At 44.1% G+C, this 25,890-nt stretch overlaps 1 protein-coding gene across 2 annotated transcripts in view; it reads right to left on the bottom strand.

The window, feature by feature from the left end:
• The window catches only part of ARFGEF2 (ARF guanine nucleotide exchange factor 2), a 106,956-nt gene that overhangs the window by 27,950 nt on the left and 53,116 nt on the right, over positions 1-25,890 (bottom strand). For both annotated transcript variants that reach the window (XM_086702429.1, XM_086702428.1), the window contains exons 19-26: positions 25,261-25,412; positions 24,085-24,213; positions 22,384-22,542; positions 17,688-17,835; positions 16,445-16,544; positions 10,976-11,016; positions 10,702-10,871; positions 4,646-4,797 (exon numbers count right to left, since the gene is read on the bottom strand). In XM_086702429.1, coding sequence (XP_086558555.1) covers positions 4,646-4,797; positions 10,702-10,871; positions 10,976-11,016; positions 16,445-16,544; positions 17,688-17,835; positions 22,384-22,542; positions 24,085-24,213; positions 25,261-25,412 — 1,051 coding nt within the window. The remainder of the gene's footprint in view (positions 1-4,645; positions 4,798-10,701; positions 10,872-10,975; positions 11,017-16,444; positions 16,545-17,687; positions 17,836-22,383; positions 22,543-24,084; positions 24,214-25,260; positions 25,413-25,890) is intronic.

Here is a 25,890-nt window from a genome sequence, read left to right as displayed (position 1 = left end):
AGCAGCATGAAATAGTAGGCTCAGGATAAAAAATGATCCTGTGGGTGGCCAAAGGGACAGAAAGAACCTGGGTCCTCGATGACAATTTGGGCTAAGGAATCAAAGTTGGGACTGCCTGTCTCTGACTTAAGTAAACAACACACAGCCTTGTGGTTTAAGCCATCGTCGGCCAGTTTTTCTGGCTGAAAACCTTTACACTAATATAATTCTGCCACCCAGACATGACCATTCCTCAATTCTTAGTGCATATCCTCTTAGATTTTTGGGCAGGGATATACGTGTATGGTAAACACATATGCATGGATGGGAGTATACATATATAACTTAAGATGCAACCTTTTAAATTATTACAAAACAAAACCTGAAGGTAGGAAAAATGGCCCATTTTCTGAAGCAGCTGCATGGTTCACCATGGTATTATCTGGGTATCTGTGACAGATTAGTGTATATGCCTTGGAACCTATTAAGACGCATACAGTCATGAAGTAAGTTCTATTATTTTACAAATAAAACAAGAAGCAAGCTCTTATACCACTAGCTTTGAAAGTCACATTAGAGTGGCTTTAGGACTGCAAACTTGGCTTGCATATTTCATCTGTCTTAGATAACATTCATGTTAGTCTGCAGGATTCATGCTGATAATAGGTCATTTAGAGAAAGCAAACAAAAAGTCCAAATAGAGTCGAAAATTGTCTAGAAGTCCACAAAGTAAATATGCTGCCCACAGATGACAAAAGACTGACTACATACTTAGGTGACTTTAATATGTAATATAACTGAATTTAGGGTTGCCTCCCCATGGGGAAAAAAAGCAGCTTGTTGAGATGAACTACACGTACTGATTAATGCTTGGGGCGCCTAGGTGGCTCGGTCGGTTGAATGTCTAGCTCTTAGTTTTGGCTCAGGTCATGATCTCACAGTTCATAGGATCAAGCCCCACATCAGGCTGTGTGCTGACAGTGCGGAGCCTGCTTGGGATTCTCTCTGCCCCTTCCCCACTATCTGTCTCTGAAGATCAATAAACAGTTTTAAAAATACAAAAAAAACAATGAATAAAATAAAATGTTTTTTGCCTGATTGTTAATATGTGTCACACCGTAATATGTGATGACAGTTAACATTCTGGAAAATGTAGAAAAAACATGATGAAAAAAATTCCTGTGATAGTACAGTATTCACATGCAGAGATTGATCTCGCTGTCTTTTTAAAATTTTCATTTATTTATTTATAAACGTTTACTCGTTTTTGAGAGAGAGTGCAAGCAGGGGCTGGGTGGGGGAGGTGGACAGAGCATCTGATGTGGGCTCTGTGCAGACAGCAGCAGGCCCATTGCAGGGCTCGAGCTCACAAAATGTGAGATTATGACCCGAGGTGAAGTTGGACGCTTAACCAACTGAACCACCCAGGTACCCCCACTGTCTTTTTTTTTTTAAGTGTATTTATTTTAGGGGGTGCCTGGGTGGCTCCATCAGTTAAGCGTCCGACTTTGGCTCAGGTCATGATCGATCTCGTAGCTCATGGGTTTGAGCCCCACGTCGAGCTCTGTGCTGATACCATAGAGCCTGGAGCCTGCTTCGGATTCCGTGTTTCCGTCTCTTTCTGCCCCTCCCTCACTTGTGCTGTCTCTCAAAAATAAATAAACATTAAAAAAAGTTTATTTATTTTTGAGCGAGAGTGTGCATGTGTGTGTGCAGGGGGAAGGCAGAGACAGAGAGAGACAGAGAGACAGAGAGAGACAGAGAGAGACAGAGAGAGAGAGAGACAGAGGAGAGAATCCCAAGCAGGCTCCATGCTCAGCACAGAGCCCAACATGGGGCTCAATCTGACAACAGTAAGCTCATGACCTGAGCCAAAATCAAGAGTCAGATGCTCAACCGACTGAGCCACCCAGGCGCCCTGATAGCACTATTATTACACTGTCCAATTCTAGAACTTGGCCTTTTGACTAAACTGTTAAGCATTTCCTATGTCATAAACTTTGGGAACATCTTTTTTCTTTTTTTAAGTTTATTTTGAGAGAGAGAGCACGAGAAGGGGCAGGGCAGAGGGAGAGGGACAGAGAAGAGAATCCCAGGCAGGCTCTGCACCATCAGCATGGAGCCTGATGTGGGGCTTGAACTCACAAACCATGAGGTCATGACCTGAGCCAAAACCAAGAGTTGGGCGCTTAACCGACTGAGCCACCCAGGCGCCCCAAACTTTGTGAACATCTTTCACAGCTGCACAATATTCCATGTTGTGGCTGTACCAAGAATTACTTTAACACTCTTGTATATTTAGGTGGTATCTGGCTTTTAAAAAATTATTGTGTGTTATTTCAACATTTCATTGTATTTCAAATTAATTCCTTACAAGAGTTGTGAAAGTGTAGAACTAGTGAGTCAAAAGGCACAAAAATAGTAAGGTTCTGGATGGACACTGCCCCAAGGATTTTGAAATGTTACAGCAAGTTACGGTTCCATCAACAGTGTCTAAGAGTGGCTGGCGATGTGTGATTCTAAACTCACTCTGCCCCTTACTCAAACGCTGGCTGGGCAGCCACGGGATGGGCAGGGAGGGCCTGGGATTCTGGGGCCATCAGTGCCACCAGCCAGCCAGGCAGGCGTGAGCGCACTGCTCTGCTACACGAGGCCTCGGTCTCCTTGGCACTATCAACAGTGTCCCCAGAGGCAGGAGGGTATTTCTGTGTGCACATTAAACTCAGGGGTGGGGCCAGATTCTGGCTTTTTTTTCTATTTTCTATTAAATAGAATTTAATATTATTATCTATTATTTTCTATATATTTCTATATATATTTTCTATATATTTCTATATATATTTTCTATATATTTCTAATATATCTATTATTTTCTATTAAAATAAGCAGTAAGGTGAAGAAGAAAGACACCAAGAGAAAGACACATCAAGCAGACTTTGCTGCTGCCCTTTTTATTATCCTAAGTGACCCACGCTGGCTTATAGCCTTTGAACTTGTAAGCTCTTTTTTTAATGTTTATTTTTGAGAGACAGAGAGCAAGCGTGGGTGACAGAGGGATAGAGAGAGGGAGACACAGAATCGGAAGCAGGCTCCAGGCTCTGAGCTGTCAGCACGGAGACCGACGCGGGGCTTGAACTCATGGACTGGGAAATCATGATCTGAGTTGAAGTAGGATGCTTAACCGACTGAGCCACCCAGGCACCCCTCTCATTAAAAACAAACAATCCAAGCAGATCTCATAGACACACTTTAGGGATGGGGACAGACACAAAGGGTTACAGCTAAGAGTCATCCTTGACATTTTGTTTTATGCCCCACAGCTAACTCCTCAGTGCACACAGTAGGCTGTCCTTTCAAAACATATGCAGAATCAAATCCTACGGTGTCTCACCCCCGGGTCCAAATCTGAACTATTACAGTAGCTGCTTAACCCATCCTACTGCTTTCCATTTTCCACAGATAAATGCAGGACAATCCCTTAACACTTCAGACCATTTCACTTCTCTGCTCAAAAGCCTCCAATGGCTTCTGTCTTTCACAGAGAACAAACCAAAGTGCTGACAAAAGCTGACGGCTCCTCTATGACCTAGGCACTCTGCGACCCAGGGCTTCATCCTCCAGGACCTTCTGCCTTTACTCTGTCCAGCTACACCAGCCTCCTTGCTCCTCCTTATCTATGCCCAGCATACTCTGTCACAGGGCTTTTGCTCTTGCTTCTCCCAAGACCACATACAGCCACTCCTGGCTTGCTCCTCCCTTTGCATAAGGGTCAACCTACCAAACGCCTGCTTACCGGCCTGTATAAAAGAGTGCTTCTACTCTTAGCCCCTTACCTTGATTTAAACATTTATTTATCTATCTCACTGGAATCTAAACAAGGGTTTACTTTTGAATTTCATTATGGAAAATTTCAAACACGTACAAAAGTAAAGAGAATATGGTAACGAACACCCCTGTACCCAGTTGCGATGATGATTAAATCAGGGCCAGATGAAAACAGGAATTTTTGACTGTTTGCTTCTGTGCTGTATGCGTGGCACTTAGAACAGTACCTAGCAATGGCAGGCTGCAATAAATACAGGCGAAGGGAACAAATGATGAACAGGGAGAGTGCTTCAGAGGGATAGCTGTCCTGATCTCTTCTATCGCCTTCCAGGGCAGAAATGAAGGGTCATGTAATTCTTGACTTTGTTTTAGGACGCCTCAGCAGTGGCTCTTTCTCTGGACTTCAGCACCCACCCCAGTAACGATGCATGGTATGTTTCTACTAGTTATGGTGGTGTAACCTGTTCTTCTGGGAAAGGCCACACACAGATCTCAGTGATTTACTTAGAAATGTCACGTGTGGGGGTGCCTGGGTGGCTCAGTCGGCTAGGCGTCATGATCTCGTGGTGCGTGGGTTCAGGCCCCGCATTGGGCTCTCTGCTGCCAGTGCAGAGCCCGCGTTGGATCCTCTTTCCCCAATCTTTCTGCCTCTCACCCGCTCATGCTCTCTTTCAAATATAGGTAAACATAAAAAAAAAAAAAATGATACAGATGAATTATAGGCTGTTCATTTTATTTGCTTCCATCAATAAGGGAAGAAAATATTGTGTGATTAGTGTTAGGTCTTTTTGGGCCTCCCCTGGGGAGTTTGACCAAAGGTCTTCTAGAACAACGTACATACCTGTTTTTCTTCATGATATGCTCAAAGGGCCTCAGAAAATCTTTCTGGAAACGGAAGTTGGCTAATTCTCCTTTCTCGAGAAACTTCATAGAGAGCTGCCTTAAGGAGTCAACAGCAAAGATGGCCACATCTTCATTGGGGTTACAGCCAACCTGAGCAGGAAAGGGAGGTGAGGTGACACAGGCACAGTGCAACTGTGGATGTGGGGTTCTGAACATCAAAAACGGATAGGCTGCCTTCAAAACAAATGCTCTGGAAAAGCACGCCCAAGGAAAAAAGAAAATGGCATTTCTTGGCTATGACCTGTACAATTTTTAAGTTTAATGATGAAAGATCAGTACTGCACATTTAAAGTGCTTTCAAAATATGCTAAAAATTTTTTTTAATGTTTATTTATTTTTGAGAGAGAGACAGCGCACGAGCAAGTGGGGGAGGGGCAGAGAGAGAGACACACACAGAATCCGAACAGGCTACAGGTTCTGAACTGTCAGCATACAGCCTGATGCAGGGCTCAAACTCATGAACCATGAGATCATGACCTGAGCCGAAGTTAGATGCTTAACTGCCTGAGCCACCCAGGCACCCTGCTATTTAATTTTTTTTTTTTTTTTTTTTTAAGATTGTGGCCAAATACATGTAAAACATAAAAGTGACCATCTGAAGTGCACACAGTTCAGCAGTGTTAAGTACATTCACGCTGTTGTGCAACAGATCTCTGGAACTCTTTATGTAGCAAAACTGAAACTCTATACTCATTAAATAATTCCTCATGTACTAATTAATTTTATCTAAACAAAAGGAGAAGTCAAAAGACTTTAAAGTCTCTAAAGCTTTTTCATACTTGTCTGTCACCTAAAGCAAATTATAAATGTCTATCGCCAGCCTCAAAGAATTCAGCACAAACATTGAGGCTTTTGATTTCCTTAAAACTGTACTTGTCTATAGTCTACCTACTTTTAGGGACTGGAGCTGTGGCTATATATTTGGTTGCTCAGGCTTTTGCCTCAAAAAGAATCCTAAAAGCAGAGCAAGGGGATGTTTCCCACCAGAACCCATGCGAAGGGACCTGGGGCATGTTGCAGGAGCCTGCTCCAAGCAAAGAACTTCACTAGCATGTGGTCTGACCTGAAAATGCGTTACTTTTAACAAAAGTAATGTGGCAATAGCATTTGCAATAAAGAAAAATTGGAGGTGTGCCTGGGTGGCTCAGTCGGTTAAGGGTCCAACTCTTCAACTCAGGTCATGGATCTCATGGTTCATGGAATCAAGCCCCATGCTGGGCTCTGAGCTGACAGTATGGGGCCTCCTTGCGATTCTCTCTCTCTGCCTCTCCAGCACAAGCATGCTCGCTCGCTGTCTCTCTCTCAAAAGAAATAAACTTCAAAAAAAAGAAAAATTGGAAACATCAATAGGAAAATGGTTACATAATGGTATATTCACATACATGCAATACAATTTGGCAGTTAAAAACAAATACGTCCTGGGGCGCCTGGGTGGCGCAGTCGGTTGGGCGTCCGACTTCAGCCAGGTCACGATCTCACGGTCTGTGAGTTCGAGCCCCGCATCAGGCTCTGGGCTGATGGCTCGGAGCCTGGAGCCTGTTTCTGATTCTGTGTCTCCCTCTCTCTCTGCCCCTCCCCCGTTCATGCTCTGTCTCTCTCTGTCCCCAAAATAAATAAAAACGTTGAAAAAAAAAATTAAAAAAAAAAAAACAACAAAAAAAAACAAATACGCCCAAGCCTTAAAAAAAAAAAAAAAAAAGAAGAAAATTCTATCACAGGCTACAATACAGATAAACCTTGAGGACATTATGCCAAGTGAAATAAGCCAGTCACCAAAAGATAAATACTGCATGATTCCACTTATACGAAGTCCCTAGAACAGTTGAATTCACAGAGACAAGAAGCAGAATGGTGGTTGGGTTGCCAGGAACTGGGGGAGGGGTGGCGAAGAATGGGAAGCTGGTGTCTGATGAATTTGGAGTTTCAGTTTTACGGGAGGAAAAGAAGAGCTCTGCAGATCTGTTGCACATGATGTGAGTGTACTTAACCCTAATAAATTATATGTTTACCAACAGTTACAATGAAAAATGTTATGCGCATTTTACAATTATAAAAATAAATTCATACACACTAATAGCAGTCAAATCTTTAAGATTCCTTGCTAAGTGGAAGACGAAAGTTACAAACTGGTATGTAATACTAATCACGTTTTTTAGAAAAACAAAACAAACCAAGACAAGATTATCTGTATTTCTATGATATATTTCTATATATCTATATTTCTATTATATTTCTACAAAAATGTTTGGGAAAATGTATAAACTGGTAACAATTAGTTTGGGGCAGGGCTCAACTGGAGAGTGGTGATGGTCGAAAGTGGTTTTAGCTGTAATTATTATTATTATTTTTTTTTAATTTTTTTTTTTCAACATTTATTTATTTTTTGGGACAGAGAGAGACAGAGCATGAACGGGGGAGGGGCAGAGAGAGAGGGAGACACAGAATCGGAAACAGGCTCCAGGCTCTGAGCCATCAGCCCAGAGCCCGACGCGGGGCTCGAACTCACGGAGCGCGAGATCGTGACCTGGCTGAAGTCGGACGCTCAACCGACTGCGCCACCCAGGCGCCCGTTTTAGCTGTAATTATTTTTAAGGTGTTCATGGAGTGTTCATTTATTTGAAAAAAAAAAAAAAGGTTTTAAAAAAAAAATTTTTTTTTTTAACGTTTATTTATTTTTGAGACAGAGAGAGACAGAGCATGAACGGGGGAGGCTCAGAGAGAGAGGGAGACACAGAATCTGAAACAGGCTCCAGGCTCTGAGCTGTCAGCACAGACCCCAATGCGGGGCTCGAACTCACGGACCGTGAGATCGTGACCTGAGCCGAAGTCGGCCGCTTAACCGACTGAGCCACCCAGGCGCCCCCCAAAAAAAGGTTTTTTAATGTTTATTTATTTTTTGAGAGAGAAACACAGAGTGCAAGCAGGGGAGGGGCAGAGAGAGAGGGAGACACAGAATCCGAGCAGGCTCCAGGCTCTGAGCCGTCAGCACAAAGCCTGACGCGGGGCTTGAACCCACAGACGGCGAGATCACCACCTGAGCTGAAGCCGGACGCCCAACTGACCGAGCCACCCAGGTGCCCCTCATGTAACGTTCGTTTAATTAAAGGCTAATAAAGAGAATATTCCTCTCGTAAAAATCAGGGGGATTCAGGAGTTCCTGCTGCAGAGCACACTCCATGCTGATTGAGCAGCTTTGCACACACCCCAGGACACGCATGTGCCCTAGTTTAAGAATTTTTTTTTTTTTTCAACGTTTATTTATTTTTTGGACAGAGAGAGACAGAGCATGAATGGGGGAGGGGCAGAGAGAGAGAGGGAGACACAGAATCGGAAACAGGCTCCAGGTTCTGAGCCATCAGCCCAGAGCCCGACGCGGGGCTCGAACTCATGGAGCGCGAGATCGTGACCTGGCTGAAGTCGGACGCTTAACCGACTGCGCCACCCAGGCGCCCCAACATGTGCCCTAGTTTAAAAGAGGAACATGGGACTGTGCCAAAGACTCTGCTAGAATTCCAAGAGCTAAGTTACAGCTGTACTCAGCCAACCATCTCTTCAAACCTTGAGACCGTTACGTGCCCCGGTTCCCAAGGGGAAGCACAACATCTTCCTGAAGTGGTAGAAAGAATGACGAACTGCAGACAGAGGGACTGAATTTTCCACAACTTTGTGCTCAGTGGCTCTGATGAGATGGAACAGACATTTGTAATGAAGCTGACAACCACGAAAAGTCTAATTACTACCTGCCAGCCCATGTCCCAGGCCTGCCCATAAGCGGCCCAAAGATATCTGAGAACCGGCACGAAAAGACTCTTGACAAAAGGGGCGCCTTCAGTCCGTTGAGCATCTGACTCTTGATTTCAGGTCAGGTCATGATCTCACAGTTTGTGGAATCGAGCCCCACATCCGGTTCTGTGCTTGGGATTCTCTCTCTCCCTCTCTCTCTGCCCCTCTCTGGTGTGCGCTCTCTCTCTCTCTCTCTAAATAAAAGCAAAAAGTCTTGACAATAGAATCATAGGTGGGAACAGTAACTTGTATAAACAGATGTTCTCTCTCAAGTCCCACCGAACATAAAATCTAGACTCGAAAGAGTTGGGACATGTTTACCAAAAAAACCCCACTTTTGGATTATCACTTCTAAGAGAAAATAGGATTCCAAAGCTGCTAGCGGAAAGATCTCGCGGCATTAATGAGCAATGTTTGCTCCAGCTTAGCGGTCACAGACGTGGACAAGAATACAAGACTGCATCTGACAAGGTCTCATTTCAATTGGAGCCTGAAGCAGGTTAGCAGCTGCCCACAAGAGCCAACGGTGCACAACTCTGTTAATCCGCACTACCACTATCTCCAATATCATTCTGCTTAGCCTCAAATCGGTTGTGGGGGGCGGGGCTAGTTACACCACAGAAATCGACAGATGCTATAAACCCTTTCTTTACCAGCATCCTACTGCCTGTTCTGTATCCCAGTGGCAGACCACTTCTTTTTAGAAGCTTCTTCCATTCAATGGAGAGAGGGCGATTCTCTTTTGGATAAACTATCTTTTACTCACAGTTCTTTGAAGCATCTGTATTAGAACTCTATCTCCAGGAGTCAAGAAATGGTTTTGAAATCATGGAGTGTGTTTTGGTAGTAAACAGTATAATTTAGCTATTACTTTTCCTTTAAGAAGTCAATGGCGTCAGAGACGCATCCACACACACATGGTATGTATATGTTCTGATCTGTAAAGTGTGTTCAACAGATGTGTGCAAGTGCCTACGTGTACACGATGAAACTTCCAGCGGAAACAAAGAAGCGTAGTCTGGTTTCCAATAGTTGTCAGTTTCAAAACACACAAACCTCTAGCTTGCTTCTAATTTAAAAATAAATGTTGGGGCGCCTGGGTGGCGCAGTCGGATAAGCGTCCGACTTCAGCCAGGTCACGATCTCGCGGTCTGTGAGTTCGAGCCCCGCGTCAGGTTCTGGGCTGATGGCTCGGAGCCTGGAGCCTGTTTCCGATTCTGTGTCTCCCTCTCTCTCTGCCCCTCCCCCGTTCATGCTCTGTCTCTCTCTGTCCCAAAAATAAATAAACGTTGAAAAAAAAAAAATTAAAAAAAATAAAAATAAAAATAAATGTTAGTTTTCTAAACAAAGGTTTTAGGAGAGCGATGGCAAAGAAAGCCAAAAGAAGCAGCAGGGACGTTTAACGGTGAAACATACAGAACTTCATCTTAATCTCCGGTCGTTCAGAAGACACCACAGGATTTTGCAATGTGCTCCAACACCAGTGTTGGTCCAGTGACTACAACGATGTTTGTGGCGTCAGCCTACATCCTGGGCAGGGGACAGTCAAGTATTTTTGGTACCAATACCATTTTAGTTCCACGCTCCCCGAGTTCTAGCAATATGTAAATACGCTCTGCAGGGAAAACGAATTACGGGTGTCCTCTGCTTCTTGCAAAGTCAGGTGACACTGCTTTGCTTTTATGAAAGACCTGCCTTAGTGTCAGTTTTTGCGAACCAAAAAAAAAAAAAAAACAACCGAAGAGAACTTCTGCTTTTACAAAAGAAGGTGAAAAGGCAACATAACACTCAGCACTTGTTTCGCAGCGAGCTGTTCTAGAGGCCGGACTGGTGTCACCAAGCCCCCGCCCCGGGAACTCCACTTGGCGTCTCCGCATCAAGCTGCCAGAGCTTTGAACTCTCACTGAGCACCTGGGCTTTATCTCGATTCCGTGCTTCGTTAGCAAGATGTGTCCTGAAGTATCAGAAATGCCCGAGAGAGGTTATTCGGGGGGTCTGGGGACGCTCAAAAACCTTTTCATACAAATTAATGGTAACTACCTCTTTGCTTCACACCATTTCAGCTTACAAAAGGTTTCACAGGAATGCTCTACTCTCAGATAGCACAGAAATGTGTACAGGCACCTACACTCTCAATCACTTCTTTTTTGAATACAGCTGCCTGCCTTTTTCTGGACATCGATGGAGTAGTTTTTGAATGTGAAGAGTTACCTTATTGAAGTGATCTCCAATCACATGCCATATTCGGGACCACTGCAGCCGAATCCGATTCATGTTGTAGTATGAGATCTCCACGATCTTCTGCAAGCTGAACATGCGGGGGTGGTGGGGGGAGGCCAGCTCGTCCATGGACACGGCACACAACCAGCGGACAAAGTCAACTGCAGGCCGGACCCAACAACACATGCGAGGCTTCATTAATAACGACCAGAGAGTCACAACATGAGGATTCTGTAGCTGTCACATGTGAGTGACAAATACATACCTATGGCATTTCCATCCAGTCTGGTAGATCCAGTAAAAATTCTAGGAAGATAATTTCAGACACAGTAAGATCAAAGTTAGATTTGGAAGCTGAGTTTCAATTTCAAACACTGAAGAAAAGGCAAACAAGGAAACGTTTTGGGTCTGGTACCTCTACTAAAATAAATGAGGAGGCATCAGAGCACAGAACTGGTAAATGAACTGAGTTGAAAGCAGAAATGCCTACAACGGTAGAAAGAAAAAGCGACACATCAAAAGGAGGAAGGGGGAGTAAAGTATAACAGCATGTGATGTCACGACAGTGGGACACTGTCAACTAAATCAACTAAAGTTGATTATTTCAAATGTGTTCCAAGAACTTAAGGAAAGGATGAGAACAATGTCTCTCTAATAGAGAATATTAATATACTAAAAAGGTGCTCCTCCATAAGATGAACACAAACACACAAAATAATTTTTTTTGGCAAAAAAACTTACCAAAACCAACTCTTCTAGGACTGACTCTGGAAATTACCAAAGGCTGATAAAATGCTCATTCAAGAAAAATGGCTAAATCTTGGTATGAATAGAGGACATGAAGGTGTTTTAACTTGGCCTATTTCCATTACTGTCTCCCCAGCTCCATGGGAGTGTTGAAAACCAACAGCTCTGAAGTCAAAGTAACTGTGAGACCAGCAACCTAGCTCCACAGGAGAGAACAGAACAGTCCTGGAATTTCCCCCAAAATACCATTCTCAGGGAACTGACGTGTAACCTGCCTGACAGTACCCTGGGAACCCTCATTTCTAGGATTTGTCCATATTTGACACAGACCTCGTTCAGTTCAAACAGCCTTTTCTCTGGAGCTTTTGTCACAAGCAATCTGTGTAACCAATGAACAATGCAGCTACCTGAGTACGACCAGGTCAAACAAGGACCTGGGCGAAAATTTAAAAGGAAAAGTTGGGAATAAGGTGTCCACGGGAGACTTTAAAAAGGTACACCAGGGGCGCCTGAGTGGCTCAGTCAGTTGAGCGTCTGACTCTTGATTTTGGCTCAGGCTGTGATCCCGGGGGCATGACTGAGCCCCGCATTGGGCTCTGCACTGGGTGTCAAGCCTGTTTGAGATTCTCTCTCTCCCTCTGCCCCTCTTCCCTGCTCGCATGTGCACACATGCACATTCTCTCCCTCTTTCAAATAAAAATTAAAAAAAATATATTAAAAAGAAAAAGTAATAAAAAGCTCTACCATATTCCTGGTGATCTAGATAGCCATCACATGGGTAAGGCTTTGTACACACCCACGGAAGACAAGACAGGGCCCTAAGCGCTCATCTTTGGCAGGCCTTAAGGCACAACGCAACATGCCAGAGCATCAGAGGGGCACCCCAAAACACACTCAAAACTCCGCAGCAAAGGCTGGCATGCTTAACAGTCCCAGGCATATGGGATCTTTGTCCAATTCTTAGCTGATCACAAAGGCCAAATGAGCAGACAGTGGCTATATGCGAAAAGAATACAGGCTTTATATAGTTAGTTCAGGAAAGTCATTCAACAAACTAATAGCAATGACAACAATAATAAACCCTGGGTGTGTGGTGGGCAACCTGATACCCAAAGCTGTCTCAATGTATTTTTTTAAAGTATCAATTTTCAACAAAAAGTTGTTAAGACATGTAAAGAAACAAGAAGCGATGGCCTATTTACAGGTGAACAACAACAGATCCAGTCCCTGAGGAAACCTAGATATTGAATTTACTAAAGTTTTAAAGTTGATTATTTTATTTTTATTAAAAATTTTTAATGTTTATTTTTGAGAGAGAGAGAGAGAAAGAGAGAGTGTGTGTGTGAGAGAGAGAGAACAGGGGAGGGGCAGAGAGAGAGGGAGACAGAGGATCCGAAGCAGGCTCTAGGCTCTGAGCTGTCAGCACAGAGCCGGATGCAAGGCTCAAACTCACAAGCTGTGAGATCATGACCTGAGCCGAAGTTGGATGCTTAACCAACCGAGCCACGCAGGTAACACCTAAAGATGATTATTTCAAATATGTTCAAAGAACTTAAGGAAAGGATAAGAACAATGTCTCATTAATAGAGAATATTAATAAATATATTTAAAAAGTAATAAATAACCCAACAGAAATTCTGGAGTTGAAAATCATAAAACTGAAATGAAAAATTCACCAGAGGGGCTCAACAGCAGTTTTCAGCTGACCAAAGAGTTCGTGAACTTGAAGATAGGTCAGATGAGATTATGCCGTGTGATAAACAGATATAAAAAGAATTAAAAAGAAAGTGAACAGAGCCTCAGAGACCTGTAGGGCACTATCAAATATATAGACATACATAAGGGGAGTCTGAACAAGAGAGGAAAGAAAGGGGTTGGAAGAACTTTTGAAGAAATAATGACTACAAATACCCCAAATTTGATGAAAAACAATCTACACATTCTAGAATCTCAACAAACTCCAGTAAGATAAACTCAAGAGATCCACATTCAGACATATAATAATCAAAATGATGAAAGGCACAGACCATGAGAGAATCTTGGAAGTAGAAAGAGAGCAGAGATTTGTGACTGCATAATGGATCCTATGGAAAATGAAAAGCTGATTTCCCATCACAAACCATGGAGGCTAAAAGGCAGTGGGATATCATATTTAAGGTGCCAAACAAAAAGACTATAAGCCAAGAATTCTAAATGCAGCAAAACTTACCTTCAAAAATGAAGGAGTGACTAAAATATCCCGAGATACACAAAATCGGAGATGATTCATTGCTAACCAACCTACCCTATATGAAATATTAAAGGAAGTTCTTCAGGTTCTAATGAAAGGATGATAGAGAATAACTCAAAAGAATCTGAAGAAATAAAGAGCACTGGTAAAGGTAAGTGCGTGGGGAAATAGGTATTTCTTGTTTGTAACTCATTTTATTTACCGGATTCGAGGACAGCGAAGGTAATCATTGTAAACTGTGCTGATAGGCAGGTGTGTATAAGCATGTAAGTCATATGACAGCACAAAGGAGAGGGGAGAGAATGGAGCTATACAGAAGACATGTTTCAGACTATTCAAATTAAGTGGACATTAATTCAAAGTCAAATGTTCAAAGTTAAAATGTTACTAATGATGATCCCCAAAGCAATCAGTAAGAAAAACACTCAAAAAATATAGTAAAACAGACAAGGAAAGTAAAATGATACACTAGAAAATATCTTACCATATAAGAAGGCAGTGATAATGAAGGAACAGGAGAACAAAAATGACACATTTTTTTTTTAAATTTTTTTTTTCAACATTTATTTATTTATTTTTGGGACAGAGAGACAGAGCATGAACGGGGGAGGGGCAGAGAGAGAGGGAGACACAGAATCGGAAACAGGCTCCAGGCTCTGAGCCATCGGCCCAGAGCCTGACGCGGGGCTCGAACTCACGGACCGCGAGATCGTGACCTGGCTGAAGTCGGCCGCTTAACCGACTGCGCCACCCAGGCGCCCCATAAAATGACACATTTTTAAAAAGAGCAAAAGAGCGGATATAAATCCTATATATCAGCAATTAAATTATAATCAAATGTAAATAGATACTTTAATAGATATAATTAAAAGTAATAGACACTTTTCGGGATTCTCTCTCTCCCCCCATCTCGTGCTCTCTCTCTCAAAATAAATTAAATAAAAACTTAAAAAATGTCCAACCATCTGCTGTCCAAAGAGACTCGATTTATTGCATTATTATTATTTTGCTAAAGTAGGCTCCATGCCCAACGTGGGGCTTAAACTCGTGACTCTGAGGTCAAGAGTCACATGCTCTACTGACTGAGCCAGACAGGTGCCCCCAAAGAGTTTCGCTTTAAATTCGAAGACACAAATAGGTTGAAAGTAAAACAATAGAAAAGACACAGCATATCAAAAAGTAAACAAGGGAGAGCTGGGTGGCTGCACCAATATAAGACAAGAGATTTAAAAATCATTACTAGAGGGGTGCCTGTGCGGCTCAGTCGGTTAAGTGTCAGACTTTGGTTCAGGTCATGATCTCATGGTTTGACTTCAAGCCCCGTGTCGGGCTCTGTGCTGACAGCTCAGAGCCTGGAGCCTGCTTCAGGTTCTGTGTCTCCTCTCTCTCTGTCCCTCTCATGCTCATGCTCTGCCTCTGTCTCTCAATAATAAATAAATGTTAAAAAAAATTAATTAAATAAATAAATATCATTAGTAGAGACAAAGACTGTTTTATAACCTAAAAGGTTAAATCTGTCAAGAAAACATATAATTACAAACATATGCATCTAACAACAAACCCCAAAGTCACGAGGCAAACAGATAGAACTGGAAAGCAGAAATGGACAATTGAACCATGCCCAGAACCCACAAATCCATACGGACGGAATGAAGATTATGGGCTCAGGGACCACTGGCAGAGGAAATGGGGAGTGACGGCTAATAAGTACAGGGAGATGAAAATGCCCTGAAATTCCACAGTGGTGATGACCACACAACTCCAAATATACTAAAACCCACGGAATTGTACGTTTTAAAAGAACAGATCTTATGGTATGTGGATTTTATCTCGGTTTTTAGAAATGTAACAGCACAAGAGTGGTGTTAGGCAAGACTGCCTGTAGTCCGTGATGTGGCTGAGGCAGAGAAACAGAAAAGAAGTAAGTGTGGTTAGTGGAAGAACAAAAATTTTGTACTATTAGCTTAAACCTAACTGAAAAATGTGGGGGAAACCAGTCAAAAGTATGTTACAGAGAGTGTCTCTGTTAGAGAGAAACAGAGAAGCAACAGGAACAAGGTAATTAAATACACTGACAAAGAATTCAAAATACTAAGGATTGTCCTGAGAACAATACAAATTATGACAAAAATTCTGTACGGCTGTCATCGCAAAATGGTCTATATTTAACGCACTGGACTGGGTCAATAACCAAACGAACAGCAGCGTACATGCTTATTCGGTGGTAAGTTTCAGGAGCGTGTTCATTTTAGAAAATTCACATTTCAAGCACTGGTACCTAATGAATGTCTTCAAATGAGAGTACCTGTGTTTCTCTCAGATGTTTAGGTCAAATTTCAAGTAAACAGATAGAATGGAAAGGTTCGGAGGAAAAACAAATGGAAACTATCAATTTGGCCAAGTCTCACTCACGGATATAGGCTTTAAATCTTAAACCCTTCTTGACATTTTTATGAAAGTAATTTCTATTAAGGAAACAAGGTAACCTAAAACATGAGCACAAGCAAAAAATCTTGTTTCTGACATGCTTGGTCACAAGGTTAAAGGTATAATTTTTCTTCAAAAGGTCAGGAGGCAATTCAGGTCCCAATTCAGATGAACGTGAAGGTTATGAGTGGCTGTGGATGCCACTTCCTAGCCTGAGTGATCTGGAGCTCACCACACTCACAAGAGGCAAATGAGCGGAGTCCAATAACGACACAGACGATGTGCCAAGCTACTGGACAGCCCAGCTTCGCTGGAGAACAAAATCATTACCTGTCCACAGCTACAACCACACTCTGCGAGCTGGTCTCACCAACCGACTCCTGGAAGCTGGCCATCTGTCTTTTATCCACGCCACCACTCACCAAATTACCTGGAACGCAATGTGCAAAAGTCAACGGTGCTTCAAAAACAGTCAAATATTTAGAACAAAGTATTCTGTGGCATCAATCTGCAGCAACAAGAGACATAAATGCGAAGGGTTTGTGGGAGGAAAAAAAAAAAAAAGCCCCAAGCCCCCTCAACTGATGACAGCATAAAATACATTCTTATTCTGTAAATACAAACTCCTTTGCTTGTACCAACCACCTCCTTTCCTTTACAGTCCTTTACATTTTTATAGTATTGAATGCCTATATTCAGGAAAACAAATACGAATTAAACAACCCTAACTTAGATCTCCTGGAAGATGTGATGGCTTCCACCTGCTGAATGGCCGGCATGCTTTCCAGGACTTCAGCCCAGCCATGCCTGTGTGCACCCTAAGGAGGCGATGCTATGACAACGCCTCCCCTCTCATACAGTCTGTGCTTTTAACATTACCCGGCACGATTCCAACCAGTGCAGTGGGACCTAGGAGCCTGCCCTCTGCCCTGAGACAGCCTGGGTTTGACACCCGCCTCTGCTAGTCCTTGCAGCGTGGTCTTGTTCGGGTCACTTCACCCCAGCCTCACCTTCCTCACTTACAAGATGGGGATGACAATCGTGCCAATCTCAATGAGTCGTTCAGAGGAATGAATGCGTTCAAATGTGTAAACGGAGTGTTTCGCATGTGGTCCCACACATCTGTTTGCCCCGTTTACTGTTACTGTTCTATCACTGATGGAGTCTCTTGATTCAGTGAGAAAGAATTCTACTTTCATGAGAATACCATTCAGTTAAAAGGTCCCCAAATGAACATGGAAGAGACGGTGAAGAATCCTTCTAAAAATCGAGAGATGCAGATAGCCACTAGGTACTAACGCTGCAGCCTTTCTAAAGCAAATGGCCCTCCACCCAATAGTTCTATGCACAGAAAGAAAAGTAATGCACCCTGATTTTGACAAAATAGGCATTTACTCAACAGTTCGAGCACAGATACGAGAGCCAGAGCAGCACTTGCACTTCCACGAATAAACATGCTGTCAGCTGGCACACAAGGAAGAGGTTTACACAACAGTCCTGCTGAGACAAGAAGCGTTTCATTCCGGTTAACTTGTGACTCCAGGATGGCCAGCCGTGGGGCCTGGTGTCTTACCAAGGCCAAGGCCCATGAACTCTTCTCCTGCTAACGTGTGGCTCTTCAGGCTCCCTTCTCTTTCACGTCCAGATCCAGACAAGTAGCGGGTTTTCACACCGGTTCCTATGAGCTGAGCAAGCTCCAGCTGGCTGATGCATTTCAATATCTAATGAAGAGAAGGCATGAAGAAATGAGTTCCTGGGGCACCCAGGTGGCTCAGTCAGTTAAGCATCTGACTCCTGATTTTGGCTCAGGTCATGATCTCCCAATTGTGAGACTGAGCCCTAAGTAGGACTCTGTGCTGGTCATGGAGCCTCCTTAAGACTCTCTCTCTTTCTCTCCCTCTGCTTCTCCCCCCCCCTCCAAAAAAAAGAGTATACTTATCTTGATGAGCACTGAGTAATGTACAGAAATGTTGAATCACTGTATTGTACACCTGAAACTAATATAACACTATATGTTAACTGTACTAGAATTAAAAAAAAATAAAAATAAAAAACAGTATCGGGGCACCTGGGTGGCTCAGTCGGTTAAGTGTCTGACTGCGGCTCAGGTCACGATCTCATGGTTTGTGAGTCCGAGCCCTGCGTCGGGCTCTGTGCTGACAGCTCGGAGCCTGGAGCCTGCTTCGGACTCTTTGTCTCCCTCTCTTTCTGTCCTCCCCTACTCGTGCTCTGTCTCTATCAAAACTAAATAAACGTAAAAAAAAAGAACAGTATCCGCTAAGGCTGAAGGAAAAGAAAAAAACCTCACATCTTTAAAATACAAAAAGAAACCAGTTCCCATTTCTAGCAATCTTAGTCATTAAAGAGTTCTTTGAAACACACAGCTTTTCAGGTGAGAATAAAATCTGAGGGTCTTAGGGTGGTTTCCCTACTCATGGTTAGGCAACCTGTTGAGTGTGGGCCTGGAAGACAGACTTCGCTATTTTTTTTTCAAACTATTAAAAAGGAAAAGAGAAAATGACAAAAAGAAAAGCTGGTACAATGGAGTTATGCCATATGGATGTTTAATGAACTCCTCAGACACATAAAACACTAGTTTCCCTGCTGCTCCATTAACTTGACATGGCTCGTCGTGAGCCTTTGTACCTGCTGTTCCTTATTCCTAGAATATGTGCCTTACGCTCTTCCCTATGGCTCACTTCCACCTCAGACACGTGTGTCCCTCAGAGACCTCCTTTAACTGCCCTGAGATCACACACCCTCTCCACCACCATCCCCTGGTAACACTTTTTTTTTCCCTTAGCACTTACCACGTTTTGGCGTTTTGCCATATATTTGCTTGTTCTGTGCCTTAAGTCCCAACAGGGCACCGACTGTTTTGCTCACTGCTGAATCCCCAGCACTTAAAATAGCTGATTATTGTTTGGCTGGCTGGCTGACTGAGAACATGCCCCAAAATGGGGGTGCGGCGGGAAGAAAGGCTGCACCTTTCCAGCCCTATGGGGTGGTTCTGGGGCTGAGAGGTCATCCCTGCACACAAGCCCTCTCAACTGAAACTTAGCTGAAGAAACAGAAATTGGTCTCAACTTCCACCAGAGGAAAAACTGGTTCCAAGAAACTGATTGTGGGACAGCGTGGAGATCTCCAGGTAAAGCCTTCCCAAGGGATTTTCACGGGAATTTGTGACTAAAGCTGAGTACTGCCTTTCGTGTTGACTTTATCATCCAATGTCAGAGTATGGGAGTCCATTACACCATGGAGCGCTTCTGTTATTACTTATAGACTGCCTTCCAGCTGACTGAGAAAGGTACTTAATTCTACCAGAAAGAGCTATCCTCTGCTCCATATACAATACTATTAAATTATTACCAGTAAACTATGAATTCCCTCCCTTTTCCAGAAGCTGAGGATGGCCAGAGTCTTGAGTATGTCAACAACCTGTGGCTGAGGGATTCTTGGTTCCAAGTCTGATTTCTCAAGGTTTCTGATCATCACATAGGTGGTAATTCATTTTCACATTTCCAGGTGTTGCTACAGACTTGGCAACCAGCGGGAACCCCACATAGATCATGCCTCCCAGGTTAAAAAAAGTTCTATGAAACAAAGTGGCTACTTATTGACTCATCAGACGTTATGACTCCTCAGAAGACAGGAAATTATTTCTTTTTTTTTTTTTTTTCAACGTTTTTATTTTTTTATTTTTGGGACAGAGAGAGACAGAGCATGAACGGGGGAGGGGCAGAGAGAGAGGGAGACACAGAATCGGAAACAGGCTCCAGGCTCTGAGCCATCAGCCCAGAGCCCGACGCGGGGCTCGAACTCACGGACCGCGAGATCGTGACCTGGCTGAAGTCGGACGCTTAACCGACTGCGCCACCCAGGCGCCCCAGACAGGAAATTATTTCTTAAAAAATAGGGGCGGCTGGATGGCTCAGTCGGGTTAAGTGTCCGACTTCAGCTCAGGTCATAATCGCACGGCTTGTGAGTTCAAACCCCACGTCAGGCTCTGTGTTGACAGCTTGGAGCCTGGAGCTGCTTCAGATTCTGTGTCTCCTTCTCTCTCTCTGCCCCTCCCCCACTCATGCTCTGTCTCTGTCTCTCTCAAAAATAAATAAACTTAAAAAAAAAAAATACACACAAACAAAAAAACCAGGGCTCCTGGCTGGCTCAGTCCCCAATCTTGGGGTCATGAGTTCGAACCCCACACTGGGCATAGAGATAAAACAAAACAAAACCCAAACCAACCCAACCCTCTCCACCCCCACCCCATGCAACTTCATCTTTTCTAATACAGAAAACTCCAGGATTGTGACAGAGAAAGGAAAGGCTGGGTGGAAGAGGACGAAGGTATGTGTCATGATAAGGGGGAGGAGGACAGCTAACACCTCCTGAGCCCTTACCACCTGCCAAACGCAGTTCTGATCCCTTTCGCGCCATGACCTCCCTTCTCCTCATGGCACCCCACAGAGGTACGGCCTGGGGGACTTGCAGGCCACACACAGGCAGGCAGAGGTGCACACCCAGCCAGGCCCCCCCCCCCGCAGTGCAGCTCGGGGGGGGGGGGGGGGGGGGGCAGGTAGGGGACTGGGGGCCCTTCCCCCTTAAGGACTCCGTGGGGCAGGAGGCAGCAATCTTCCCTCTAGGCGCCCACAGTCCCTGCAACTCTGCACTCTCTCACCTCCACTTTTTTACAATTTTCTCTTTAAAGCAAGAAGCAATATACACAAATGGTAGAGAAATCAGGTAATGTAACTTAAGGGAAAAAAGCAGAAAATAAAATGCCCACCTAATTCTATCACTGAGGATGTTAACGTTTTTCTTTATCTGTTCAAACCTCATTCTCTATGTACGTTTAAAATGAATTTTTACTTCATATACTGTGACCACCTTTCCATGACACAAAATCATTTTTATTTTTTTCTCTAAAGCCTTTTTAGAGACAGAGCATGAGCGGGGGAGGGGCAGAGAGAGAGGGAGACACAGAATCCGAAACAGGGTCCTGAGCTGACAGCACAGAGCCCGACGTGGGGCTCGAACCCACGAACTGCGAGATCATGACCTGAGCCGAAGTCAGACACTCAACCGACTGAGCCACCCAGGCACCCCTAAAGTCTTTTTTAAGACTCCATTCATTATTTTCCTTGTCATTTATTTGTTGAAGAGCCTGGTCATTCAGTCGGGGGGGTTTTCATCTCCTATAGTTGATGGACATGATCTCATTTACACATGCCTCTGGCCCCTAGATTTCCCGTGAACTGGCAGTACAGGCTTGGACTGACTAGGTTTGCAGGTGGGGGCAGAAGCATTTCGTGGGTGGTACTGTGTGCTTCCATCAAGGAGCACGTATGTCTGGCTGTCCCTCCCTTCAGCAACATTATTTCAAATGGCCTCATAACACTCTAAGGAATGGCGTACCACACTTTTGTTCTATTTTCTTTTATTTTAAAAAAAAAATTTTTTTTTTCAACGTTTATTTATTTTTGGGACAGAGAGAGAGCATGAACGGGGGAGGGGCAGAGAGAGAGGGAGACACAGAATCGGAAACAGGCTCCAGGCTCTGAGCCATCAGCCCAGAGCCTGACACGGGGCTTGAACTCACGGACCGCGAGATCGTGACCTGGCTGAAGTCGGACGCTTAACCGACTGCGCCACCCAGGCGCCCCTGTTCTATTTTCTTTTAAAGAGCAATGTCTCATTGCTGGGACATCCAGGCTGTTTCTCATACAATCTTTTTCCTATGACAACTAAAATTTCAATGAATGACCTTTCAAACACATGTCTGTACCCACAAATAATTATCTTTAGGTGAGCACCTTAGAATGTTATTTAAGGAAAAAACGTAAACCCACTGGCAATCTCCTTAGTGGCTTACTGTAAATGTTGACCTTTCTTTTCAGATCAGGCTCCCAGCTTTTTCTAAATCTATACACTGGCATTAGGAGCTTCCAGGAGGCGCATAAGGGCTGGGGAAGCAGCACTCGGGTGGGAGGAAAGCCACTGCAACACAGGTGTGCTTGTGCAACATGAACTGCGGGGGCGTGGGAACCCCATGAGGGGGTGCATGTGAACCCACCTGCCGTCTGCAGCCACACAGGCTGACTCTCAGATATGTGACATATTTGAAAGATAAGGGAAAACCCAGAGTTAAAGTCAGGCTTCACTGTAGTTCCAAAAATGCAACTGACCAAAGACAGATAGACAATGAATGAAAGGAATGCTGGGAGTCATCCTAAGAAAAGGCATTTACCAAGCTTTCAAAGGAAACACACCTCATGCCAGGAATTCCCAAGGTAGTTGCCATCGGTGTGTGCCACCGTAATAAGCGTCTTTATGGTGTCGATGTTTTTCTGCTTCATTTCTGTGATGCTGGAGCTGGCCGTCAGCAGGGAGAAGCGAGCAAGAGCCTGAACATAGGCGTCTCGCTCCAGCTGTAACGGAAGCCCAAACAAGAGACAACGCTCAGATTCCACCCTTAGCGTGACCGTTTTCATCAACTGGACTGTGTACTGGGCTTCTGACACCTTCTGTATACATATCGCCTAACAGACTTCACGCACATTATCAGGCCAGTTATTCGGTGCTGGCGTCCTCCTGTTCCCAGAATATCCCTGCACACCTCATGGCTGAGAGCCAGCTCTCTCCCTTGCAGCTGACCTCGGACTTAAGTTCCAGGTTCTATTCCCTCTGGAGGGAGTGGGAGAGGAATCTGTTGAATGTTAAGATCATCACATATACTCAGGGCGCCTGGGTGGCTCGGCTGATTAAGCATCCAACCTCGGCTCAGGTCATAATCTCATGGTTCGTGAGTTCAAGCCCCACGTCAGGCTCTCTGCTGTCAACACAGAGCCCGCTTTGGATCCTCTGTGCCCCCTCTCTCCCTGCCCCTCCCCCTGCTCTCTCTCTCTCAAAAATGAGGTTTTTTTTTGTTGTTTTTTTTTTTTTAATTTTTTTTTTCAACGTTTTTTATTTATTTTTGGGACAGAGAGAGACAGAGCATGAACGGGGGAGGGGCAGAGAGAGAGGGAGACACAGAATCGGAAACAGGCTCCAGGCTCCGAGCCATCGGCCCAGAGCCTGACGCGGGGCTCGAACTCACGGACTGCGAGATCGTGACCTGGCTGAAGCCGGACGCTTAACCGACTGCGCCACCCAGGCGCCCCTCAAAAATGAGTTTTTTAAATAGACATTAAAAAAATGTTTAAAAATGTTGAAATGTTTACACTGTAACATCTGCAGTAGGATCTGCAACAATCTTGCAAGGTAGGCCTATTTTCTCAACTCTGCAAATGAGGAAATCGAGTGTCTTACAGAGAAGTTAGCTGGGCCAAGGTCACATGGTTAGAGAAGTAGCACAGCTGGGTTCTGAAACCCAGACTGAGGTCAAAGCCTGTGGTCTTGGTACAGCAGAAAATGTCTAACTGTAAAGTAAGCAGGAATAGATTTGAGTTTTTCAAAATAAATGGGTACAAATTCTTATTTAAGAAGTAATGCATGGAACTGACGATTTCCTAATTTCCTAGCAGTTTGAGAATCTTACTCTGTTCAGTTGCTTGCGTTTTTCAAGATTCAAAGGTTTACAGACACATTCATTTTGCAGTAAATTATTAGTCTCTCCCAGAGAAGACCTAGATATGAAGGAAATTATAATAAAAACGGATCTTAAAAGGAAAAGTAATATTTTAAGCACTAGGGCACACAAATTAGTCAGACGGATAGGAAGTCTGTTTTGTCAAGCCCTGTCAAGTAGCTTGAAACCCACCCACCCCTAAAGAAGGTTATAATCCAAATCTCCAATTCTTCCCGCAGAGGAGACTGTTGTCAGCACAAATCTGTGGGTTTCCTCTCAGCAGGCATGAGTAAGGAGCTTGCTGAGAATTTCTGGCTCGGTGGAAATGTCTGGTAGCTTCTAAGTTTTGCCAAATCCAAAGGCACACAGCCCACCAGGATCGCTGGAGCTTTGTTAAACTCACCTGCATTCCAAAGATGCAGGCAATCCGGACTGCACACCGGATGCCCTCCAAGCACAGGGAGGCCACTTCTGTGTCGTCACAGTTCTGCAGTCCGATGCTATAGGCGGCCAGCAGTGGTGTCCACACCAGCTAAAAGGGAGCAAGGTTTCAAATGCTACAACTGTAGCATGGCAACAGCCGTTAGAGACCACACTGCCACTTATGAGCACAGGCAGGATGCCAGAGTCATCACTATTTTGCTTTCAGCCTATTCCATTCACAATATAAAATAGTTCCTCCTGATCTGTGGTCAAAGGTATCACAACAGCACTACAGATACGCTCTTTACTAGACGTGTGGTTCAAAAGGAAGGAAGATAAATACGTGGCTAGAGTACCTGCGCTCGTGACAGACATCATTAATCAACTGGAGGGCCCACTCCCTCCTGAGTCTATTCAGGGCACGAGAACCCTTCATTCACAGTGCAGCAGGCAGCCATTGCCAATCAGAGGCTGGCATGCAAAATAAAACCTATAAGTCACTTATATTCTATAAACTTAGTTTACTGAAAGTTTCCTAGTTCAAATTATTTAGACTTTATTTTTCCTCCAATTTTGTTGTGAATTCCCTGGAAATAAAGCTTCACAAAAATCTAAGAGGATATTGATAGTTACTATAAAAATATCTTAGAGAAAAATTATGTGCTATGTATGTAAAACATGTATCTTTTCTAGACATCTTAAAAATAGAAGGACTTCAGGACATTATTCTTTACTTCCAGCTAATTTCATCTGGTAAACTAACCCTGAGGCCACTGAGGTGAGATGTTAAAATGATCTCTTTTGCCTGAATAATTATTCATTCATTCAATACCCCCGCAGCTCTAACAACAACCCTGTATTTGTCCCCATTTTACAGATGATGAGACGCTGAGTAACCCGAACCAGGTCACAGAGCTATGAAGTGGCAAACCAGCCATTCCGACACAGAGCCCGTGCCTGTGGCCAGTGCTGGTGCATCCCCGGCATCATAAGGGCTTCTGGGAAGGACTCACTTTAGTTACCATTTAGACAGAAGCACCCAGACTTGGCCTTTCCTCTCCTCAACCTCTTCACCATCACAGGATGGCTGGTTAGCTTCTAGCTGGTCACCTCCAGAATCAGGCTGAGCCGGGTCCTCACTTCTCAGTATACTCACCTTGAACATTGGCCGGACGTGGTCCAAGTGTGTGGCACTTGTGAACGGGGCTTTGGCATGGCTCACGGCCTCCATCAGGGCCTTGGCTGTTCTAGCCATTTGCTCCATCTCCAGATTGTACAGCAGCCGTCGCTGTTTTTCACTAGCTACGCCTACAAAGAAATAGGGGAGTGTGACACCCACGGACAGCTTGCTATGTGCTAGGCACACAAGTCCCCCTGACCACTTCCATGAGCATGTTCGGAATATTACCACTTTACTGAAGGAGGAAATGAGGCAAGGAGAGGCCTAGTACCTCGGCCAGTAAGTAGCAGAGGTGGGACCTGAGCCCAGCCAGCGTGGCTCTACAGCCGGTGCTCTAAACCCCTACACTGGGCTGAAACTGATCGTGCCGTGGGCCTTACCTAACAGAATCCTCACCAACGTTGGCACAATCACCAGTGGCATTAAAGCAGTTTCAGGGAACATTTTGTGGGGGTAATTTGGCTCTCAGATCACTCATTGAAATTCTTTCTTGTAGCTAATCACAAATTTAGCAAGAAGATGGTTATAATTATGAAAAGACTCAACATAATCACAATAACTAATTTAAACACATTTGCTATTCAGATGTCTAGATACACAAATTAG

This window comes from Puma concolor, chromosome A3 (genome assembly GCF_028749965.1).
Source record: "Puma concolor isolate L17-30 chromosome A3, mPumCon1.1.hap2, whole genome shotgun sequence".
NCBI lineage: Eukaryota > Metazoa > Chordata > Mammalia > Carnivora > Felidae > Puma > Puma concolor.
Note: the sequence above shows the minus strand (reverse complement) of the source record. Positions and strands in the feature narration are given on the sequence as shown.